This window comes from Drosophila arizonae, chromosome X (genome assembly GCF_054131065.1).
Source record: "Drosophila arizonae isolate 15081-1271.41 chromosome X, UAZ_ARI_1.0, whole genome shotgun sequence".
Lineage (NCBI taxonomy): Eukaryota > Metazoa > Arthropoda > Insecta > Diptera > Drosophilidae > Drosophila > Drosophila arizonae.
Genome location: NC_142927.1, coordinates 11,062,355 through 11,083,947, shown reverse-complemented (window position 1 = coordinate 11,083,947; position 21,593 = coordinate 11,062,355). Strand labels below are relative to the sequence as shown.

The following is a 21,593-nucleotide window of genomic DNA, read 5'->3' as shown; positions in this document are numbered from 1 at the left end:
ACAATTGGAGCTAATATTACTTATCATATACCTATAACTATAACTATAACTATAGCTATAGCTATAGCCTGGTATTCACTTATAGTTCTATATATACATTTAGTTATATATTATATCAATATTTGATATATTTCATTTGAGAGTCACTCACCTTATGGGCTCTGATGGATGGGCCCCCTGAACAAGCTAATGTAACGTCCACCAGGCTCCCGTCCTGTAATAATTGACTAAACACCCCTAACAGGTTGGATTGATGATTGTTCCACCTCAAGCAGTATTGCTCACTGCCCATGTCGGTGACAGCTTACGCTGCTGCAATTAGATCAAGCAAAAAATGAAATGTAAATATAAATATTAGTTACGATTTTAATTTGAGAGAGCAAATAATAATATAAATATATATGGGATATATATATATAGAAAAGTTTAACTCTATAAATTATGCACTCAAATCTTGGAGAGCTAGTCTAATTCTAAGAGAATCATATAATGAATCATCTTTGATAACGAATCTTCTATATACACATTTTTTTTTTTTTTTTCTTAATTCCAACTAATTTCATGTTTTCAGTGAATAGTTTAGTAATTGTATAATTGATATATGTTTCTTTAGTTGCTTATTTATCGCTATCGTTATCGTTATTGATCATTATCGACATCGACGAATTGCATGTGCATGCGAATATTTGTTCAATTAAACGCTGCAGCGTTTTGCCAATTGAAGACATTGCGTAATGTTTACACACACACACACACACAGGCATACACACACACATCAATGCATGCACATATAGACATATCTGTTCGTATCTCTATTGGTAATTAATGGTAAAACGTGTGGCAAAATAAGAAGGAAAAAAAGGCGGTCAGGGTTCAAAAATGTCACTGACAACCTCTTGACAGTCAGGTGGAAGGGGCGTGGCTGTGGCTAGGGCGTGGTACTACCACAGATCGGCTTGACTTGCAATTTTTGTGCAGCAAAATATGAAAGATTGAAAAAAAGAAACAACTCAAAATTGGCATTAAAATTGTTTTGTTAGTTTTTTTTTTTTTTTTTTTGTCTTAGCTTGTGCGGCTATAATCATGGCTATAATCAAAAGACGATTAGGCCAAGTTTTTTTTTTTCTTATACGTATTAAATTTTAATAACGATGATTGCATAAATAATAAAGAAATATAGGAGTTTTAAATAATTAAATTTATACTAAATTAAATTGAAATCATTTTTATAATAAAAACAAAATTTTAAAATAAAATATATATATAAATAATACATACATACAAAAAATATTTACTTGGAAAAATATTAATTTCTTATTTAATATTTATAAATGTATATTATAAATTAAAACTTACGAATTTTCTAATTTAGTTTACACAAAATATGAAAGACATGTAAAAAAATCATATTAATTTGAATTCATTAATTTGGAAATTGTTTGTTTAATTAAAATGAGTAGATATCAACTAAAAACTAAAAGGTATATAACTAAATCCACGTAAAAATTATTTTAAAATAAAAATTTAATTTTGATAGAATTTTTTCCGTATCAATTAAAAAAAAAAAAAATATGACAAAAAATCGTTTTTTAGGTCTTAATTTGTATATTAAAAAACTGGGCGTTCCACCTTCAAATGCCAAGCTGCATTGAACGTGTCAACAACAGCCTGTTATCGATAACTGCAATAGCGACTGCAGCATGATTATCGGCCAGAGTATCGTTACTAACTGGCCAGCCTATGCATTTCACAATTGCTTTATAGAGTCGAAGTAATTAATACGAAAGTCGTGAGCTAAACGCATGATACTGCAACGAGGTGAAAATTAGAAAGAGATCAGCAACAGCAACAACAGCAATCGCAATAGTAATAGCAACAGCAACAGCAACAACAGCAAACAGTTATAACAAGAAGAACAATAAACATTTCCGGCATGCGTTTGCTGCAGTTGCGAGTGTTTGATGGCTGTCTGTCGCAGCTGTTGTTGTTGATGTTGTTGTTGCATTCAGCCAGCAATAACGTTCATTGCCACAGCAGCAGCAGCAGCAGCAGCAACAGCAACAGCAGCAGCAGCAGCAGCAGCAGCAGCGCAAATAATAACGAAGCAATAAACTGTGAATTTATTTCAACAAATAAAACTTTGATTTATTGCGCTACGCACACAGCATGCAACGAGGCGTGTGTGTGTGTGCATGTGTGTGTGTGTGTGTGTGTTGTTGGTTAAGTAAAAACATTAACGGCGCACACACGATAGAAATGCAAGCAGCAGCAACAGAAGTGGATTGGCCCCCAGAGATATTGCCACAGATAACGACACGAGCAACAATCGCGAATATCGAGAAGATTGCAAGAGCAGCAGCAGCAGGAGCAGCAGCAGCAGCAGGAGCAGGGGAGGGCCGGAGTGAGATAGTGCGATCAGATTGAGAATCCGTTTGAATGGATCGTAAATGTTAAATACGCGTGCATTTGCCAATTCGGCTGAGGCGAAAAGTCGTGCGAACTTTTACCAGGCCCAAGCCAAGCAAAGCCAAGCCAAGCTAGGCCAGGCCAGGCCAGGCCAACTCGAGCCGAGCCGAGCAACCAGTTAAATATCAATTTGTGGCCAAACAACAATGCGAAATGTTGCTGCCGAGAAGTTATGGCCGCTGCCAGCAGCAGCAGCAGCAGCAGCAACACGCAATGGCCAAAGGTCGCGACAAGACGCAAATTAAATTTGCATGCAGCAAGAGCAACAGCAGCAACAACAACAACAACAACAGCAACAGCAGCAGCAGCAACAACAACAGGTCGTCACTTAATTAAGAAAAGTTGCTAGCATCCATGTTGCTACTGGCATAGGGGGCAATGTTGCTGGCGTGCCAGGTTGCTGCTGCTGCTGCTGTTGCTGCCCACGCATGATTTTTGAATTAGCGCGCTGTGTAACAGCAACTAATATAATTGACAGTTGCTGTTGTTGCTGCTGCTGTTGCTGCTGTTGTTGTTGCTGTTGTTGCTGCTGCTGCTGTTGCTGTTGCCTACGTGTTCTGTGGCAGACATCAAACGCTGCACTGCATGCTAAGTAGCTGCAATGCCTGTGTGGCAGACAGAGAAAGCGTGCACGTGTATGTGTGCATGTGTGTGTGTGTGTGTGTGTTTGTGTTGCATGCAATTTGGGTCTGTTAATTGTTGTTGCTGCCGCTGCTGCGATTTATGCCGCTTGCATGCTAATTATGAATGCCAGCAACATGTTGCTGCCGCTGCCGTTGCCACCGCCGCCGCAGCTCAGCTGACAACTAAATCAGTCAAAGAAGAGGCGACCGTTAATTGCGCCGCAGTACACAAAATAAAAAAGAAATGAAAAAAAAAAAAAAACAACAACAACAAAAACAACAAAATAGGCAGCAACCTATTGAGTTTTCATGCTACTTAATGAGCAACAGGAGCAACAGGCCCGTAGCAACAGCAGCAACAGCAGCAGCGGCAGCGTAAGACAGGCAGCAGCAACAATTGCTGCTGTGCCTCCCATTGCGCACAGTTTGGGCCATGCCCAACTGGCAACTGTTGCTGCTGCGGCTGCTGCTGCTGCATCTTCTGCATTTGACGGCACGATTCAAAAAGTTTTCAATTAAGTCGCCGTTGCAGCAGTTGCTGCTGCTGTTGTTGGTTGTTGTTGCTGTTGCTGCTGTTGTTGTCGTTGTTGTTGTTGTTGTTGTTGTTGTTGTGGTTGCTGCCTTAAAACCTCATTAATATTGAAATTTGTTCGTGTGCATGAGTTATTAGCAATTTTCTAATTAAGCGCCGCTGACGAGAAGCTTCTCTACCTCTGCCTCCACTCCCTCTGCCTCTCCCTCTCCCTCTCCCTCTCTCACTCCTTCTTGCTGTGTGCCCCACCCTCCTGCACCACAGGCCACCAGCGCCGCGGCTGACTCATGCTTGGCCGATCACATGTGAATTTGAATTTGAATGGCGCCGCTGGACCGCCGCGCTGCACCACTCGCTGCACCACTGGCTGCACTTGTCACACACCCACAGCAGCACGCGGCAACCAGCGGCACCCAGCGGCTCCCAGCGGCTCCGCTCGGCTCGTCTCGAGTTGGCTCTCGGCCCCGTACAGTGGCCTCTCCACAAAGGCGCCGCCATCGAAGCTTCGCGGCGCTGATTTATTTATTTATCAGCGTAATTGCCGGCTAACTTATTAGTGGGCCACATAAATTTCCACCGTCAAGCGACGATTCACTGCCAGCGCCGCCCACTGGGCGTGCCACTGCGCTAAAACGCACATAATCGAGTTCAGATGGCGTTCAGAAGGCGCCGAGACGCCGCAGAGCCGCAGAGGCGGCACCCATACAAAATCGACTACGAACTAACTGCATTTTATTTTCTTTATTTTTTTTTTTTTAAGTTAAAAATCAAATATTTATAGAGCTGGGGCTCAAAAGGTCAGGAAGGAGCTTTAAGTGGACTCTAAGTGAGCTTTATACGAGCTTAAAGATAGTTTCAAATGTATCTGAAAAGCATTCTTAACATGAATAATTGCTTTTACTTTAACTTAGTTGGACTCTCAGCTTGCCTTGAGGCAGCTTTGATTAAACTTGAGGTAAGTTTGAAGTGGGCTTTAATCAAATATTTAAAGAAACCGATGAGCTTTGATATAATTTAGAAATGATTTTATAGAAATTGTAAGACAACATTAAATCATCGAACGAGCTCAAGTGAGCTTTGCTTTGGTAGAAAGCCTCCAAGGAGTTTATTTACTCAATTTCAGCAAGACTTTAAATACCCCAAAAGTTTACTCTAACTGGGCTACAACTTAGAACTAGTTCCCAATGAACTACAACTTAGAACTAGTTCCCAATGAACTTTAGACGACGTTTGAGTGAGTAAGTAAAAGTTCTTCACTGGCTTAAAGCTTCAAGTAGGTTTCATAAGCGCCTTAAGTGAATGTTATTCATTTACTGTGGTGAGCCGAAAGTTGGCTTTGATAGCCTGTATCGAGCTGCCCCTAATTAACCTAAGATTCAAATTTATGTAAGTTTTCAGTGAGTTTTAGCTTGGCTTAAAGCCTGGAGAGTAAAGTTCATGTGAGATTCAAGCTAATCCTAAATATATTTTAAAGCTTACTCTAAATGAGCTTTAAGGCATTCTGATTGCGAGTTGGAGCTAGCTTTACCTAAGCTCACTCTGAGCTTTGATAATGTTATAAAGGAGCTTTAGTTTGTCCTAAAGCTTCAATTGAAACATAATTGAAAATATTGAATTTTTATTTATTTTACAATTTATATATTTTTGTATATCTTTAAAATATGATATCTATATCTAATTGTTTATTTATTTTATTTATTTTTTTTTTTTTTAATTAAACTTAATTTATTGAATTTTTTCTATTTATTTTAATTTTTTTCTTTAGTTTATTTAGGCAAATTTTAAATTTTTATTTATTTTGCATTTATTATTTATATATGTTATATATCTTTAAAATATGAAATTTATATATAATTTTTTATTTATTTAATTATTTTTTTTTTTGTATTAAACTTAATTTACTTGTATTTTTAGTTTTTTTTTTAAGTTTATTGAACTGTTTCTTTTTATTCATTTTCATTTTTTTTTAAGTTTATTTAAGCAAATGTTGAATTTGTATTTAATTTATAATCATAGTTTATATATATCTTTTATTTATCTTTAAAATATTTAATTTAAATTTATTTATTTTTTTTTTGTATTAAACTTAATTTATTGTTATTTTACTTCATTGAATTTTTCGATTTTTTATTTATTTTAATTTTTTCTTAAATTTTTAATTTTAATTTAATTTAATTTTATTTTAGGTTTTTTTTTTTTTTTTTAATTTATATATTTGTTATTTATTTATGTTTTGCTGTTTTATAGCTCAATTTACTTTCCGCATTATAAATTATAAATCTCTACAGCTGATATATTTGGCTTTGTGTGCATTTTGGCACTGCCAGCAACAACAACAGCAGCAGCAACAGCAGCAAACACGAGCAACTATTGTGGTCAGTGGGCAATCGCTCGATGACGATCTGCCGACCCACACAAAGATGCACAAAGGCGATGGCCATGGAGCAGGCCAAGCAGAAAGAGAAGCAGAAACAGAAACAGAAACCGCCAGAATCATAAGACAGTGACATTGCCGGCAGGCCAGACAGGCAGCAGGCAGCAGCAGCGGCAGGCAGCAGCGGCAGCAACACCGAAGACACTTGACTGATGATGCCAAGTGGTTGCAGCAACACTTGTTGCGCGCCTGCTGGGGCAGGAGGCGGCGAGGAGCTGAAGGGCAGCCCAAGTGGGTGCGAGGAAGAATCTTTACATATGTATATGTATGTGTGTGTGTGTGTGTGTGTGTGCTGCGTGTGAGTACGCCTACGTGCGGGCCAAAACGATGGCGGCACATTTTAAATCAAAAAGAAGGGCGCACGACGACGCCGTTGTTGTTGCTGTTGCTGTTGTTGTTGCTGTTGCTGTTGTTGTTGCTGTTGCTGTTGTCATTGTTGTTGTTGCTGTTGCTGCCGCGCCTAGCCAGTTGCTTTGCCACGTCGATTATTAATTGCAACATGCAGCAGTTGCATTTTGCTCCAGCAACAACAACAACAACAACAACGGCTGGGCGGCACGGGGCGCACAGCGGAACAGACGCTGCATGAGAAACAGTTGCAATTTTGTTGTTCGTTTCAACATTGCCGCCGCATTGCGATTATCATAATGCTGCCTGTGTTGCTGTCGCTGCTGCTGCTGTTGCCGATGCTGCTGTTGCTGTTGTTGTTGCTGTTGTCGATGTGAATGATGATTATTTTGATAAGTTGCGCAACATGTTGCTGGCGCGCGTTGCATATTATTGTGATCAAAGCTCATTCACTCTCTCCCTCTCACTCTCTCTCTCCTTCTCTTTCTCCCTTCTCCCTCTCTCTCTCTCTCCCGCTCTCTTTGTTGTTAATTGCTGTCGCTCTCGCCCCGGCAACAATGTTGCCAAGGTGTTGCCGCCCTGTCGCACCAAATTGCCGCTTGTCGCACGGAAGTCGCCTCTTGCCTCCCGCCTCCTGCCTGACGCCCCAGCAACAGCTATGATTATAAACGCGTTATTGATTTATTAATGCGTTGTCTAAGCTGGTGAAAGGATTTCGCTTTAGGTGCTGCTCATAAATTTCCAAGCACTTAAACTGCTGCTTCCTGCGTGGCTTTCTATTGTGTTGCTGTTGCAGTTGTTGCTGTTGCTGTTGCTGGCATTGCACTGCGTGGCGAGTTCAAAGTGGCAAGCGTTGCAGCTATTCTCCATGCAACTGGGCAGCTGCACACGCCCACACGCTGGACAGTTATATACGAGCAAAAAAAAGGGCGCGCGCGCACGCTTGCAACATGTTGCACACACACACACACGCACAGCAACAGCATGCAGAGAAAAATGCAAAATTATTACCTAAAATGATTAGCTAGGGTGTGTGTGTGTGTGTGTGTGTGTGTGTGAGCGTTGCTGCTTTAAGCTGCAATTGCCACATTTAACTGCAACTGTTGCTGTTGTTGTTGCTGTTGCTGCCACCTACAATATGTATGGCTTTGGTGTCGCCTTTGTGGCACGAACATGACTTTTGGTGGCGCATGCGTGTTGTCTGGCAGTTTGTTGCCTTTGCTGCTGCTGCTGCTGCTGTTGCTGTTGCCATTGCTGCTGCGCCTGTTACGCTGATTTAGTGGCCAGTTGCTGCCGATAAGCCATGGACAAACAATGCAGTTTGCATTTTTATACACACAATTTGCAGTTATTTGTGGTCAGACGATAAGCAACAGCAGCACCAGCACCAGCAGCAGCAGCAGCAACAGCAGCGGCAACAAGTGCATGTTGCTGGCGTGCAGCAGCAATTTTATTGACATATAGCTGCCATGCGGGGTCAGCCATCGAAATGCAATTAAATTAGACGTACAATAATAATACAAAACAAAAACTGGAGCAACAACAACAGCGGCAGCAGCAGCAACATATTGCAGCCAGCCTTGGGCCAAAGACGATTGCTGTCGTTGCTGTTGTAGTTTTCGGGCACTGGATTTATATTATTAGCCAATTGTTGCTGTGTGCCATGATGAAACGGCATAAAGTTGTTGCTGTTGTTGTTGTTGTGCTTGTTGTTGCTGCTGCTGCTGTTGTTGTGCTTGTTGTTGCTGCTGCTGCTGTTGTTGTTGCTTTTTGCGTGCCGAATGCAAAGCATCAAAAGAAAACGTTGACTATTTGTCGGTTCTTTTTGTTGTTGTTGCTGCTGCTGCTGCAGCTGTTGTTGTTGTTGTGGCTGCTGTTGTCGCCGTGCGCGCATTGCGCAATGATCGTTTTCAATTTTCATATAAACATTTGTTGCCGTTGTTGCCTTCACCTCGTTGCCGCCGCAAATCGTTGCACGTTGCCGTTGCAATTATTTGCTGCCATTGCGCGCATTGCGCAAATCGTCAGCGACAGCAACAACAGCAACAGCAGCAGCAGCAGCGACTGTGACAGCTACGTGCCAAGACCACCCCAATAGTCATTAAACTTTAATAAGCTAGGGATCGTTGCGGTTCTTGTTGAAGTTGCTGCTGTTGTTGTTGTTGCTGCTAACAGTTTTGACACCGCTGCAATACGCAGCTGCTGCTGCTGCTGTTGGTTTTTGTCAACTGCACAGCAATTGCTGTTGGCTGTTGGCAATACTTTGCCTTTGCTTTAACAATTTAAATTCTGAACTTGATTTAGATATATGTAGATATATATAGATAGATGGATCCAGATATATATAGCAGCTTCTTATATTGCAGGAAGTAAACTGTTTGTGTGTGGCTTGCTTGTTTCTAGCAGCAGCCAAAAGATCCATCAAAATACGACAGCAACAGCAGCAGCCGCAGCAGCAGCAACAGCAGCTGGTTGCTCCAATTGTACAGCAGCAGCAACAACAACAGCAATAGCAATCGCCAGGAAGCCGCTTAAATGTTAGCTAGATGTTGCTCAGCGCGCCGCATAACTGCAGTTCGTGGCACAAACAATTTCCGGGGGCCGCATCTCGGTTCTGCAGATTCAAGTATTCAAGTGAGTGACTAGCATTTAATCAAGAGCAATCAGTTGCGGCAGTCTGAGCAGCAACAGCAACAGCCACAGCAGGAGCAACAATAATTGCTGCATTGCTGCTGCGTTGGCCACGTGCTCCATTTGCAATTGTTGCTGGCAGCCAAAGTTATCAACATTTGAGCGACGATGACAACAGCAGCAGCAGCAGCAACAGCAGCAGCAGCAGCGACAGCAACAACATTGCATTGATATGGCACACGCAATGCCCATTTGTCTGGCATCTGCCACACACACATATATACACATTCACACATTGATATTTTGATAAATGGCAGCAACATGTTGCTGTTGCTGTTGCTGCCGCTGCTGCTGAGCCGCAAAAAAGATTTATGATTATTGCTTTGTAATTTGTGCTTAAAATATGTGCCGCCGCCTATGCGGCATTCAATGTTGTCGTTGTTGTTGCCGTTGTTGTTGCTGCGGACATGGCCGCGCATAAAAATCAATTAGTCTTCCCCCACCCCAGACACAAAACAGAAACAAAAACAAAAGCAAAAGCAACAACAAAAACATAAACAACAAATAAAAGGCAACTGTTGAAAATTTGCCTACAGAAATGCATAAACAATAAATGTTGCTGCGGTGCTCGCTGCAATTGCTGATGATGGCATGCAGCAGCGCCACCTATCGGCAGTTAAATTGATACTAGCTATAGCAGCAGCAACAACAACAACAACAACAACAGCAACGGACAACAAGAGTCGCTGCCTTGTCAGCTGTAAGCAGCCAATTAATGTTGCTGCCGTTTGCAGCATTAGACGCAACAGCAACAGCAACAGCAACAGCAACAGCAACATGTTGCATGCAGCGCAATTTATTAATGAGATTGCCCAGTCGATTGCAAGAGAAAAGAAAAGTAGTGGAAAATTGTATGGCACATGCATTGTTGTTGTTGTTGTCGTCGCACGCACAGCAGCAACTTGGCACGCCAGCAACATGTTGCTGTTTGCCAGCGGGTGTTGCACATTTATTGAGCGCTTATTAGCTGTGCGTGCCCGCCGCAACAGCCCCAAATGAGGTGTCAAATGACAATGCTGCCTCTGGCACTGCAGACAGCCATCCAGCGGGTGGCGTGCCGAGGGACGTTCAGCCGGTTGCTGTTAACGTTTTGGGGCATTGCTGTTGCTGTTGCTGTTGCTGTTGTTGTTGCCCCTCGGGCGCTGACGTTGACGCAGCTGGCGCGTATTAAGGTCAAAGAGCGATCGCAATCGCAATCGGATCGTGTCGCCCCAGCTGTCAAACTCAATTCGCCTCCGCAGATAGCGCACAGCAACAACAACAACAACAACAACTAGCAACAGCAACAACTAACAGCAACAGCAACACATGCAAAGGTCAGCCAGCTGCCTGCCCATTTGGCTGCCTGCCTGAGGCCTGTCTCGGCTTCCCAAAAGATTGTTCCAGTCTGGCTTTAAGGCTCAATGCATTGCTGCTGTTGCTGTTGTTGTTGTTGCTGCTGTTCCCCCGCGCTTAGCATCATAAAAATGTCAAAGCTTTATTTGCAAGCCGTTTTGTTGTTGCTGTTGCTGGGCGGCTAATTGGCGTGTCATTGCCTGCAACGTAGGCATAAATCTGTTATTTTATACCCGCATGTGCAACACGGCGCATGAGTAATGTGGCCGCAACACTCGGAAAACGAAAATGAAAACGATAACAAAAACACCCAAAGCAAAGCTCACTCAAGCAACAAAACGATTCACAGCTCCTTTTTTTTTTCTTTTTTCTTTTTTTTTTTGTGTCCGCAACAGACGGCAAAAATTCATTTAACACTGTCCAACACTCTCCATAGAGAACTTTTCAATGATGGAACTGAGGGACAAGCGATCGATAATTGTCCTCAGAGAACTTTTCAACAGTGCAACTGGACGAACAAGCGATCGATGATTGGATAACGCTCGATTGATTGAGCTCGATTGCAGTCCACCTATCGATAGTTATTGATGCCAATTTTATTAAAGGAAGCGATCTATTAAGATATATGATAAGATAAAGAAACAAGTGCTAGTTATCTGTTTATTAGTAGTGTGATCGATAAGTGAGTTTTCAATATATAATCGATTACTTAACAGTCGAAAATTGATCACTGCAAGAAATAAAAATCTAGTTATACCACTGTAAGTTAAAGAACCGATAGTTTTAAAATCGATAGCTAAGCTGCAGTTGTATTTTTCACAGTTATATAATTGATAGTTTATAAACCGATAACCAAGCTGTAGTGTTTTTTTTTATAACTAATTCAATAAATTATGAGAAATTTATTTAAAGTTATTGAAAGGATAGTTAATTTAATCGATATGAATCTAATCGATAGGTGAACTTTAATTTTATGAGCGATAATTTACTACAGAAAGCTAAGAGTTTGTCTATAAATAATAATAATAAGCAGAAAAATGATGATATTTGTTCAATTGAAGCTTTAACATAATAATAACTAATCGATAGTAATATGAGAAGAGAATCGCTGATAGTTGCCCAATTGAATCGAATATAATCGATTAGTTACTCAATGTCTCACTGCGCTATATAGCTATGCTTATTACTGGAACTCTTCTTAGCCAATATATCATTTTCTTCTCGACACCCTTACTCAATTGTTATTATGAATAAATACATATATAAATCGATAGTTATCAATACACATATAAGTATGTGTGTATACCTCTTATGGAAATGCCTTCACAGTCTGCCTTCATAGGGAAGAAATGTTCATGGCATATCTTAATGCCTTCCTTTCTAAGCTTTACCAACATTATTGCTATTTCACTCACACATATACAATATACATGTATATACTATATCTATGTATGTATAACTAACTACCTTAGGCACTTGCAGTTGCTTCCTTCTGTGACTTCATTCTATCTGTACTCTGATGGCTATTAGAACAATTATCAGAGCTAACAGCGCACATTTTTGTGACATTCAAATTGTGCTAATAAAAGCGCAACTAAATCATTTACAAAATAAATCACCAGCTCCACAACAACAACAACAACAACAACAACAACAACAACACGAAAACCTTTCAAAAACTTCCAAAATAAAGCCAAAAAGAAACAAAAAATGGCTTAAAAAAATATGAGTTTATGTCAATTGGCTAAAAATAGCCTAAAACTAACGAGCAATAAAAAATGCCGTTTGGCCAGGCTCTAAAAATACCAACAAGATAGAAAGAGAGGGCGAGCGAGAGCGAGAACGAGACAAGTAGAGCTAAAGTAAAGCCTGGCAAACTGTTGTTAATACAATAATGAAACGCGCTCTGTTATAATATTTACAGCGCTTTGCATTAACTAACGAGCGCAGAAGGCAGCAGCAATGAACCGGTTGCAGCAGCAACAGTTGCCAACAGGTGTGCATTAGGTGAGCTTAGTCTCAGCTGAGAGTTGCGGAGTTGGGGGCAGTTGCACACTCGACTGTGGGGGAGCTTATCAAAATGCTAGCAACAAGGCGCAGCCTCAGCTCAACTCAACTCAACTTTCACTCACCCGCTGCTGTTGCTGCTGTTGCTATTGCTGCTGTTGTTGCTGTTGTTGCTGTTGCTGCCCACACGCTAATTGCGGCAAACAAACGCACGAAAGGAACGCAATGTGGACCACCAACATGCAACGTGCAACATGCCACTCACTCACTTAAGCCATAAGCAACTAGCAAAAAGAAGCAACAGCAGCAACAGCAGCAGCAGCATAAAGAAATAGAGTTTCGCTCGGCACGGCCCATAAACAAATAAACACTTGACTTGATTGTGGCCATGGCCAACAGTTGCTGCTGCTGCCGTTGCTGCTGCTGTTGCTGCTGCTGCTGTGGCATTGTCATTGGAGACGCGACTTGCCCAAATCAAATGAAGTGTAATTTATGCAAAATGTGGATCAGTCTTTCTGCTGCCTCTCTCTCTCTCTCTCTCTCTCTCTTTGTTTCGCTGCCTGTGCCCAGTAGCTGGCGGAGGAGGCCCACGCCACATCATTCATGCCACAAACGTCACAGCACATAGCAATTATGTGGCACAGCAGCTCAAGTGCAGCAGTTGCCGTTGCAGGCCGCTGTTGCTGGCGTGTTGCAATAATTTCAACGTCGCCACAAATCTGCCAACATAATTTTGTTATTTCACTGCCACTTTGTTTGACGTGCAAATGTTTGCCTTGGCTGCCGTCGCTGCCAACAGGAGCAGCAGCAGCAGCAGCACATCCTGCTTGCGCCCAGATGATTTTTCAATTTGTGCAGCCTAAGACAATCAGCAACCGCAACAACAGCAGCAGCAGCAACAGCAGCAACAACAGCAGCAGCAGCAGACTCTCTCAGACTCTCAACTCCCTCGTGGGGCCTGCTGCGGTCATAAGTAACTTTAAATTATGATGAAAGTAATTTTCTGCTTCAGTAGCTGAGCCGCGGCTGTTGCTTGATTTACGCGCCAACAGCAACAGCAACAGCAGCAGCAGCAGCAATGGCCAGGGCAGTGGCAGCTGCAGCGGGAGGAGGCGTTGCCCGTTGCGCACTTTTTGAATTGTGGCCACACTCTGCTATTGTCCGTTGAGCAGATTTTGTTGTTGTTGTTGTCTTTGCTTCTTCTTCTTCATTTGTTGAGCTGATGTTCAATAGCTTTGCCAAGTGCAGCCAGCAGCAACAAAGCGGCACGAGGAGCGAGAGAGAGAGAGGGGGGAGAGGTAGAGGCAGCAAAAAGCAGGCAAGTGTAAATTAAGTAATTGCTTGGCAGTAGCTGCTACCGTTGTCATTAGGACAGACTTCAGTCAAAAGCCGATATATAAAGACGGCTAACACCGGCCCCGGTCCGAGCCCAAGTCCAAGCTCAAGTTGGAGCTGCGAATAGCCGTGAACTCTGTGCTTAACCTGCCAAACTGAAGCTCATAAATATGAAGAGACACAGACAGACAGAGAGGGAGGGAGGCAGACAGAGAGAGAGAGGGAGAGAGAGCGATAGATAGATTGAGGGAGACAGACAGAGAGAGAGAGAGAGAGAGAGAGAGCGATAGATAGATTGAAGGGAGTTTGGGAAGTAGAGAGACAGCAACAATTTGTTTAGACAGTGTAAGACTACGATATGAACTGAAAACGATCAAGTTATATCGTATGCCTATATATCGTATCGTATAGTTACTATGTGCACTAAAGCGAAAATGGCATATCATATCATATACCTAAGTATATACCGTGAGCAGTGCAAAGTAGTCTAAATGCACATATCTGCTATGGTTTACGATAAAGCTATATCGCATGCCCATTTATCGTAAATGCAGGGGACGGTTAGATAACGAAGGACTACGCTACAAGTTAGAGCCGATCTATTATGGCTCACGATATAGGTATATCGTATATATCGATATGTCGTAAACAGAGAAGAGAATTAAATAATAAAGGGATTTAATATATAACGTGAAACGATTATAAGGATTACGATTTTAAACATTTACTATCATTTTTCTAATATTTTCTCCATTAAATACAATTTATATTATTTACGATATTAAGTAATCTACACAAATTCTTAAATTAACAAAAAACAAAAACAGTTATATACAACATACGTTTTCATATATCGTATATGGTATTACATACATCGCTTACGATGTCATATGTGAACAACTCAGGAATTATCCTACGTGATCTAGGTAATATATTGCACCACACTTGATTTACGATATAAAAGCTACGAAAACTAAGGATTGATAGTGAACAATCAATTCAAATATATTTAAATATTTATCATATATAGCATACGATATAAATAAATTTGCTCGAATATCGCAAAAACAATAAGCTAAAGATGCTTAACCAAATCAATTTACTTTCCATATCTTCCCCTTCTCTCCGCAGCACTAACGATTCTTACGTACGCTTCCTAATTTACAGTTAGTCTGCAGCTGAATTAAGGATGATGCACATTCTATATAACGCATTTACATTATATATACCAAAAATTGAGTGAGCCATCTAAACAATATGAAATCCGCACAGGTGGTTCTCTATGAGCCAGTGCGTACTGTACCCATTTGTGAGTGAGTGAATGTCAATAGATGTTGCATAGTGATTCAATAGTTAACTCATTTATCGAATACCAACAGAAAATGCCAAAAAAAAAAAAATAAAACGGAAATTGCAAAGCAATTGAAATCGTTTGCAAATTATTGAAAAAGGTCTTTGGGGTCTTTTTTTCGAGAGGGAGGTTGGGGAGCAGGCATGGGGGGTAAAGTGACGCCCCTCGCTCGCGGTCAAAAAGCGTTTTATGCAACGTAATAGCCCAAACACAATTAACAGTTATTCATAATCATTTCGAATGCAAAATCGAGATATGCAAATGAACCGCAAGCCAAATCCGAAGTCGAAGTCGTAGTCGCAGTCGTAGTCGTAGTCGAGTTGCTGCCACTCGCACTCCAGCAGCCCCATGGAAATTAAGATCAATTTTCAGGCAAGCAAATCAATAAAATAACAGCAGCAGCAACAACAGCAGCAGCAGCAACAACAACAACAGGAGCAACAGCGGCCCAGTAGACACTGAACATTTCAATTGCTGACCATTGGAGCAGCAGCTGTTGCTGTTGCTGTTGTTGCTGCAGGGACAAAAACTAACTCTAATATCATTTTGCATAGCATGTTACCTCGCTGAATACCCTGTAATTGGCGCAAGTAGTTCAACTGGGTATGCGTAGAAGTTAGAATCAACCAATGCAGCTCTATAGATCATATATACAAATATGACTATATTTACAAGAGAGCAGAAATGTGAAATTTATTGAACAATTTGCATCGATAAGTATCGATGAGCGATTGCAGCCTTATGCATGAACTATCCTGTTTGATTATTTAATATATATGGAATATATGGTATGGTATGGTGGTATATTTACTAGATATAAGAAACTAACTGATGAATCGCATTGATAATGTTCGATAGCTATTGCTAATTGTCGATAATTATCGATGCTCTACTACAGCTATTTGTTTACATACCAATGCTACTTGACTGTTTAGCTCTCAATTGTAGACAACTCTACACTTGGGTACATTAATCTGATTGATAATCTATATCGATAGTTGTAATAATCGATCAAGTGTGCGTTAGATACGGAAATCTGATTGATATTTCGATATCGATAGCTGTACATCAGCTGCAATTCTAGTTAATATATGCATTAGATACAAAGATCTGATCGATATATTTTATCGATAAATATCGATGTTTATCTTTATGTAGCTGTATGAATTTTTGGCCCTAAATATATATGCATGTATATAAATTGAATAGAGCAGCTGTGCTGCAAAACGATAACGATATCGATTACAGATTCATGTATTCAACAGCCAGCCTCACGCTCTTCATGTCTTTGACTCAGATATAGACTCAGAAGTGTCTTCCACCACTAAGCAAATAAATATCCTTTTTCGATAACTTTAAAGGCAAATCGATAAATCGATAAATCGATTTGCATAAATCTCTGCTTATTGTGCGCTTTAAATAAGCTACATCTTGTACATGCCTTAAAATTTGATTCAAGTGAAATTAGATTTTGAATTCATATCACAACTCAAACTCTATATCGATAAGTGCTCTACGAATTTATCGCTCTGAACACAGCTTAGTCGCATAGACTCTCTGCTGGTCTAGGCTAGTTGCCAACAATTTAAAAGCAATTTGAATTTTAAGAGGGTAGTGGAAGGGGCAGGGGAGGGGCAGGCTGGTAGGCTGGTAGGCGGCAAGAGGGCAGACAGAGAGTTGGTTGGTCAATTTTCATTGATTTGGGCGAACGCTCGTTGCATTTGCATTTTTTGAGAGTCTCCGCTGCAAAATCGTGTGTGTCAATTCTTTTGGTGTCAGATTTCAATTTCGTTTGTTCGGTTTTCATTGCGTATTGTTGCTGTAAGGCAGCAACAGCAGCAGCAGCAGCAGCAACAGCAACAGCAACAAGCATTGGCGGCATTTTTACAAAAGCTGCCGCCGTTGCAAGTTTATTAATTCATTTCGCAGCAACAGCAGCAGCAGCCACAGCAGCAACTGTTTTGAGTCAGCAGCAACAGCAGCAGCAACAACAACAACAACAGCAAATTGTCATCCCCCGCGGCTCGTTTTCCATGTGAAATTTGCATTTTCCATGCGCTGTTGCTGCTGCTGTTGTTGTTGCTGGCTCCACACCTTTGGCGGCGGTTGTTGCTGTTGCTGTTGCTGCTGCATTTGGCCATTGTGTTGATTTATGCGCACATTTTGTGGTCATTTCTCTATGGCCAGTCGTCAGCAGCAGCAGCAGCAACAACAACAACAACAACAGCAACAGGCCACAAAATGTGACAGCCTTTAGCCAAAATCAGCCAACTGCATATGGATATATATATACATATATACACACACACACATATATATATGCATCCCTCTATATGCATCTGTATCCGTCCGTATCTTTATAACTGTGTGAACTTTTTACAAATTGTTTTAATTTGGCTTTGGTTATTCGCTTCGCTCCCGCTTGTTGTTGTTGTTGTTAACCTGAATGTCTATTTAAGGCATTTTTGGATTTTACCTGCTTTTATTTTCCTTACTTGCTTTGCATTCATAAAACTGCCAAAAACTAAGCTGGCCAACTCACCTGCAAAGAGAGCGAAAGAGAAATGAAAGCAAATTAGAAACGATATTCAATAATTGGAATTTACAATTAAAGTATATAAAAATACATTTCTAGATATCGATAAACAGCTATCGATAACAATCGACGGCAATTGCCTTAATCATAATATCAAGCGAAAAAGTCAACGACTCGCGACTCGACCCGAAATGCCAAGGCAAAGTTATGGTTTTCATTAGGCCCGGCCAATAGATAGAGCTGGCCAGGCGAATACAGTTAACACACACCCGCTAATCTGAGCACATAACTTAGCAGCGCCAAATGCGGAAGCGGCAGCAGCAGCAGCAGCGGCTCAGAAATGTTTGCCACTTTCTAAAACTAAAGAAAACGCCTCAAGGAGCTGCTGCAGCGTGGGCCCCGGGCCAAGGTAGGTGGAGTGGGGTGGCGAGGTGGGGGCGTGGACTCTGACAGTCTCGGTTGCCTGGCCTTATCAGGTTTGCCCCGAAAATAGCAGCGCAGCGCAGCGTAATCGAAATTGCGCATCGTTGCGGCGGCAGCGTGCGGCATGTGGCAGCAATTGGAATTCGATTAAGGCGGCCAAGGCAAAATGCAATTAGAGGGTGGATGCGTTATTAATGTGGAGCGATGTGCGCCACTGCAGTCGACGACGCAGCAGATATTGATAGAAAACATATATATATATATATATATAAAGTTATAGATATATATATGTATGTGTGCCGTTGGGTCTGGCATGCGGAAGCGAAAAGCGCCAAAACGTCAGCAAAATGTGCGAAAAATGGCTAAGAAAAAAAAAAAAAAAAAAAAGCACAGCTAAAACCTGGCAGCAGCAGCAACTGCAACAACATCTAAGAAAAAAAAAAAAAAAAAAAAAAGACGCCAACACGCGCCAACAAGGCACTTGATAGTCATGGGCAAGGTACGAGGCTCAGCCAGCGGAGCGGAGCGGGCGTGGTTAAGGGGGGCTGTGTGGGGGCACAGGGGGGAGCTCTATATTAGATTGCCAAGTGGGAGGTGTTCACGCACACACACACACACACACACACACACATGTGCACACACAGAGGCAGAGGCAGAGCTAACAAGCTCTGGGCCTGTATTAAATGAAAACGCATTAAAGCTCAGCCAACGCTCAGTGGGCGTTGCAGCAGCAGCAGCAACGACAGCAGCAACGACAGCAGCAGCAGCAGCAGCGGAGGCTGCCAACCTGAGCACAGCTGGCAGTGGGTGTGCCGAGCAGCGCCATTGACGCGAACGCCACAAACTGAAGACGTTAACAGCGAGCGAGCTGCCAACTTGCTGAAAACGCAATCAAATCGCAAGCAGCGAAAATGCTTACCAAATTTGCGGAATAATTTGAAATTATAATATATATATAATATAATACATATATAAATTAAATGACAATATTCCAGCAGTATACAAAAACTAAACAAATTAAATATATATTTGCATATATAGATGTAGAAAATTAATGATATAATTTTAGTGATATTTCTTTTCTCTCTGTAAAATTTTTCAAATTTAAGTAAAAGTACTGATATATGTTACATTTTCATTTGTTTTATATTAATGTTACAAATAATAGCTTTCAAAAGGAATTTTAACCTTTTTTATTTTTATAATTAAAAAAATAATAATATATGAAAATGCCATAAAATGTTTTGAAAATATATGAAAGGAAACTAAAATCAGTCATTAACAAACGTTCAATAATTAAAAAAAAAATAAATAAATAAATAAAAATAAATAAATAAAAAATAATACTAAAAAATAAATAAAAAAAAATAAAAAAATAAATAAATAAAAAATAAAAAAAATAAATAAAATAAAATAAATTGAAATCTGAAATCTAAGCTTCAAATTAATAAAATGCAGTTGTAATATTCTCACGATCTCTCTCTCTCTCTCTCTCTGTTGACCCCAATATTTAGTTTTCCTTTCCTCTGCCAAGTTGGCAGCTCTGTCTCAAAAAATGCATTTCGTTTCGCTATAGCGACTGCCGCTCCGATCGCTGCTCTCGCTGTTGCCCGTTCAGCGATGATTGTCAATTTGCTCGTCGAATGCTGGCGACGGGTTTATCGCTTATTGTCATCTTGGGGCCGGGGCTAATTAGAAAAACACGTGAGCACGCACACCGGCTGCGTAGTTGTCATAATTAGAGAATAGAGTGAGACAGACAATGAGAGAGAGAGAGAGAGAGAGAGAGAGAGCACGAAAGAGTGAGAGACTCTCAGATCAGTTTGGTGTGTTTGAATATTGGCTGCGATAGCGACTGGGCGACAATTTGCTAGATTGATTAGGCGTCCAGCCTATGCCGTTGGTGGTGCAGATTCGTCGCACTGGATGCAGTGTAACCGGTTCGAGCAATTAATGCCTTAAATGCGGCTGCCTGGTGTGGCATTGTTAATTAATAAAGCGGCGCGAATGAGCTGCAACAGCAACAACAACAACAGCAACAACAACGACAATGGAAAATTGAAGAGTTGCTCGAGCTGAAGCTTCAGCTACGTCTTGGTCTCTCACTCGAGCTCTCGTTCTGGCAGCTAATTGTTAATGCAAAAATCGTTGCAAGTTAGAAAATCAATTTTTACTTTAATGATCTGGCAGCCAGGTGCTTATTAAAGCGCATCCATCGTCAACAACATCTTACTGGTTGCAGAGATTGCTCTTGTTGCTGTTGTTGTTGCTGTTGTTGTTGCTTTTGTTGTTGCTGTTGCAAGTAGCCGACTATAATTAAGCGCCAGAAATGGCTGCAAGGCTCGCACTCTGCAACTGCCACTCACACACTCACTATCTCCCTCTTTCTCTCTCTCTCTCTCTTTCTCTTTCTCGGCACCGTTAGCGGGTGTAAAAACAGCAAATGAGTTGCCATAAATTATTATGATTGCAACTGCAGCAGCAGCAGTAGGAGCAGCAGCAGTAGCAGCAGCAACAACAACAACAACAACAACAACAACAGCAACTGTATAATGACATATTGCCAGAGGATTGACAAATGCAGCTGAACGAAAGATACGCACTGATTCAAAACCAGCAATTCGATTGCAATTGGCAATCGCAATTGCCAGCCTTTATTATTATAGGCCATGGCCAAGGCAGTGGCCAAGCTAAACACTGCCTGCCAAAAGCAGCTGCACCACAGCCACAAGACGAGTTCGCACAGGTAGAGATTAAATATTTAGCTAAAAACTCGTTTTATAAATATTTATGCAATTTCTATATGTATAGCTAGATATATCAATGTGAAGTACTTATGTATACATACATATATATTCTGATTAGACCCATAGATCAAAGACCTATAGCTTATTTGTGATCTTCTATGTAAATCTATAGTCCAATTAGTTACGCCTATTTGTCTTAGCATTATATTACATGCTAGACCGATTTGTTAGATAATTGATAATGCTATAGAAATTGTTTATATATATATTATTTTTATATACAGTAGAGTCCCGATAATTCGAAATGGCTAGGGGATAAGTTTTTTTTTTTTTTCGATTTACACAGAAATTCAAATTATCGAAAATTATTGAGTAGGAGTTTCTTTCAAGGGGATTTTCGACTTAGTGGGGTACGAATAATCGAGACTCGACGGTACATACATATATTAAAATCTAGTTCTTTCCCAGATATCTTGGAGAATTTTATTAGCTCAGATATTCGGAAATAAAAGTAAGCTTCAATAATTGATATTGCTTCTAAAAAAAAATACAAAAATATTCCTTTAATATATATATATATATATATTTTTTTTTTTCCAAAGATTCAGTTCATTTCATACGCCCAAAAAATTCGTTAGCCCTGGCTGCCAAATTGAGCAAGGTATTTACAATAGAATTTGGCTCCACTATCCTGACCAAAATTTAACGATTTTTGACTTACTTGTTTGCTTGTATTCTTTTCTTAAATAAAAAAAAATCCTAAAT

General features: G+C 40.7%; 1 protein-coding gene across 23 annotated transcripts in view; it reads right to left on the bottom strand.

Moving 5' to 3' along the window:
• The window catches only part of mamo (maternal gene required for meiosis), a 198,562-nt gene that overhangs the window by 75,801 nt on the left and 101,168 nt on the right, over positions 1-21,593 (bottom strand). For 21 of the 23 annotated variants that reach the window (XR_016270985.1, XM_089473909.1, XM_089473907.1 and 18 more), the window contains one exon: positions 152-312. Coding sequence is in view for 22 of the 23 variants with exons in the window: in XM_089473909.1 (XP_089330035.1) it covers positions 152-292 (141 nt within the window). In the remaining variant the exon portion in view is untranslated. Of the gene's footprint in view, positions 1-151; positions 313-17,598; positions 17,665-21,593 lie in introns of all 23 variants that reach the window. The other 2 variants (XM_089473918.1, XM_089473921.1) reach the window with 1 other exon arrangement.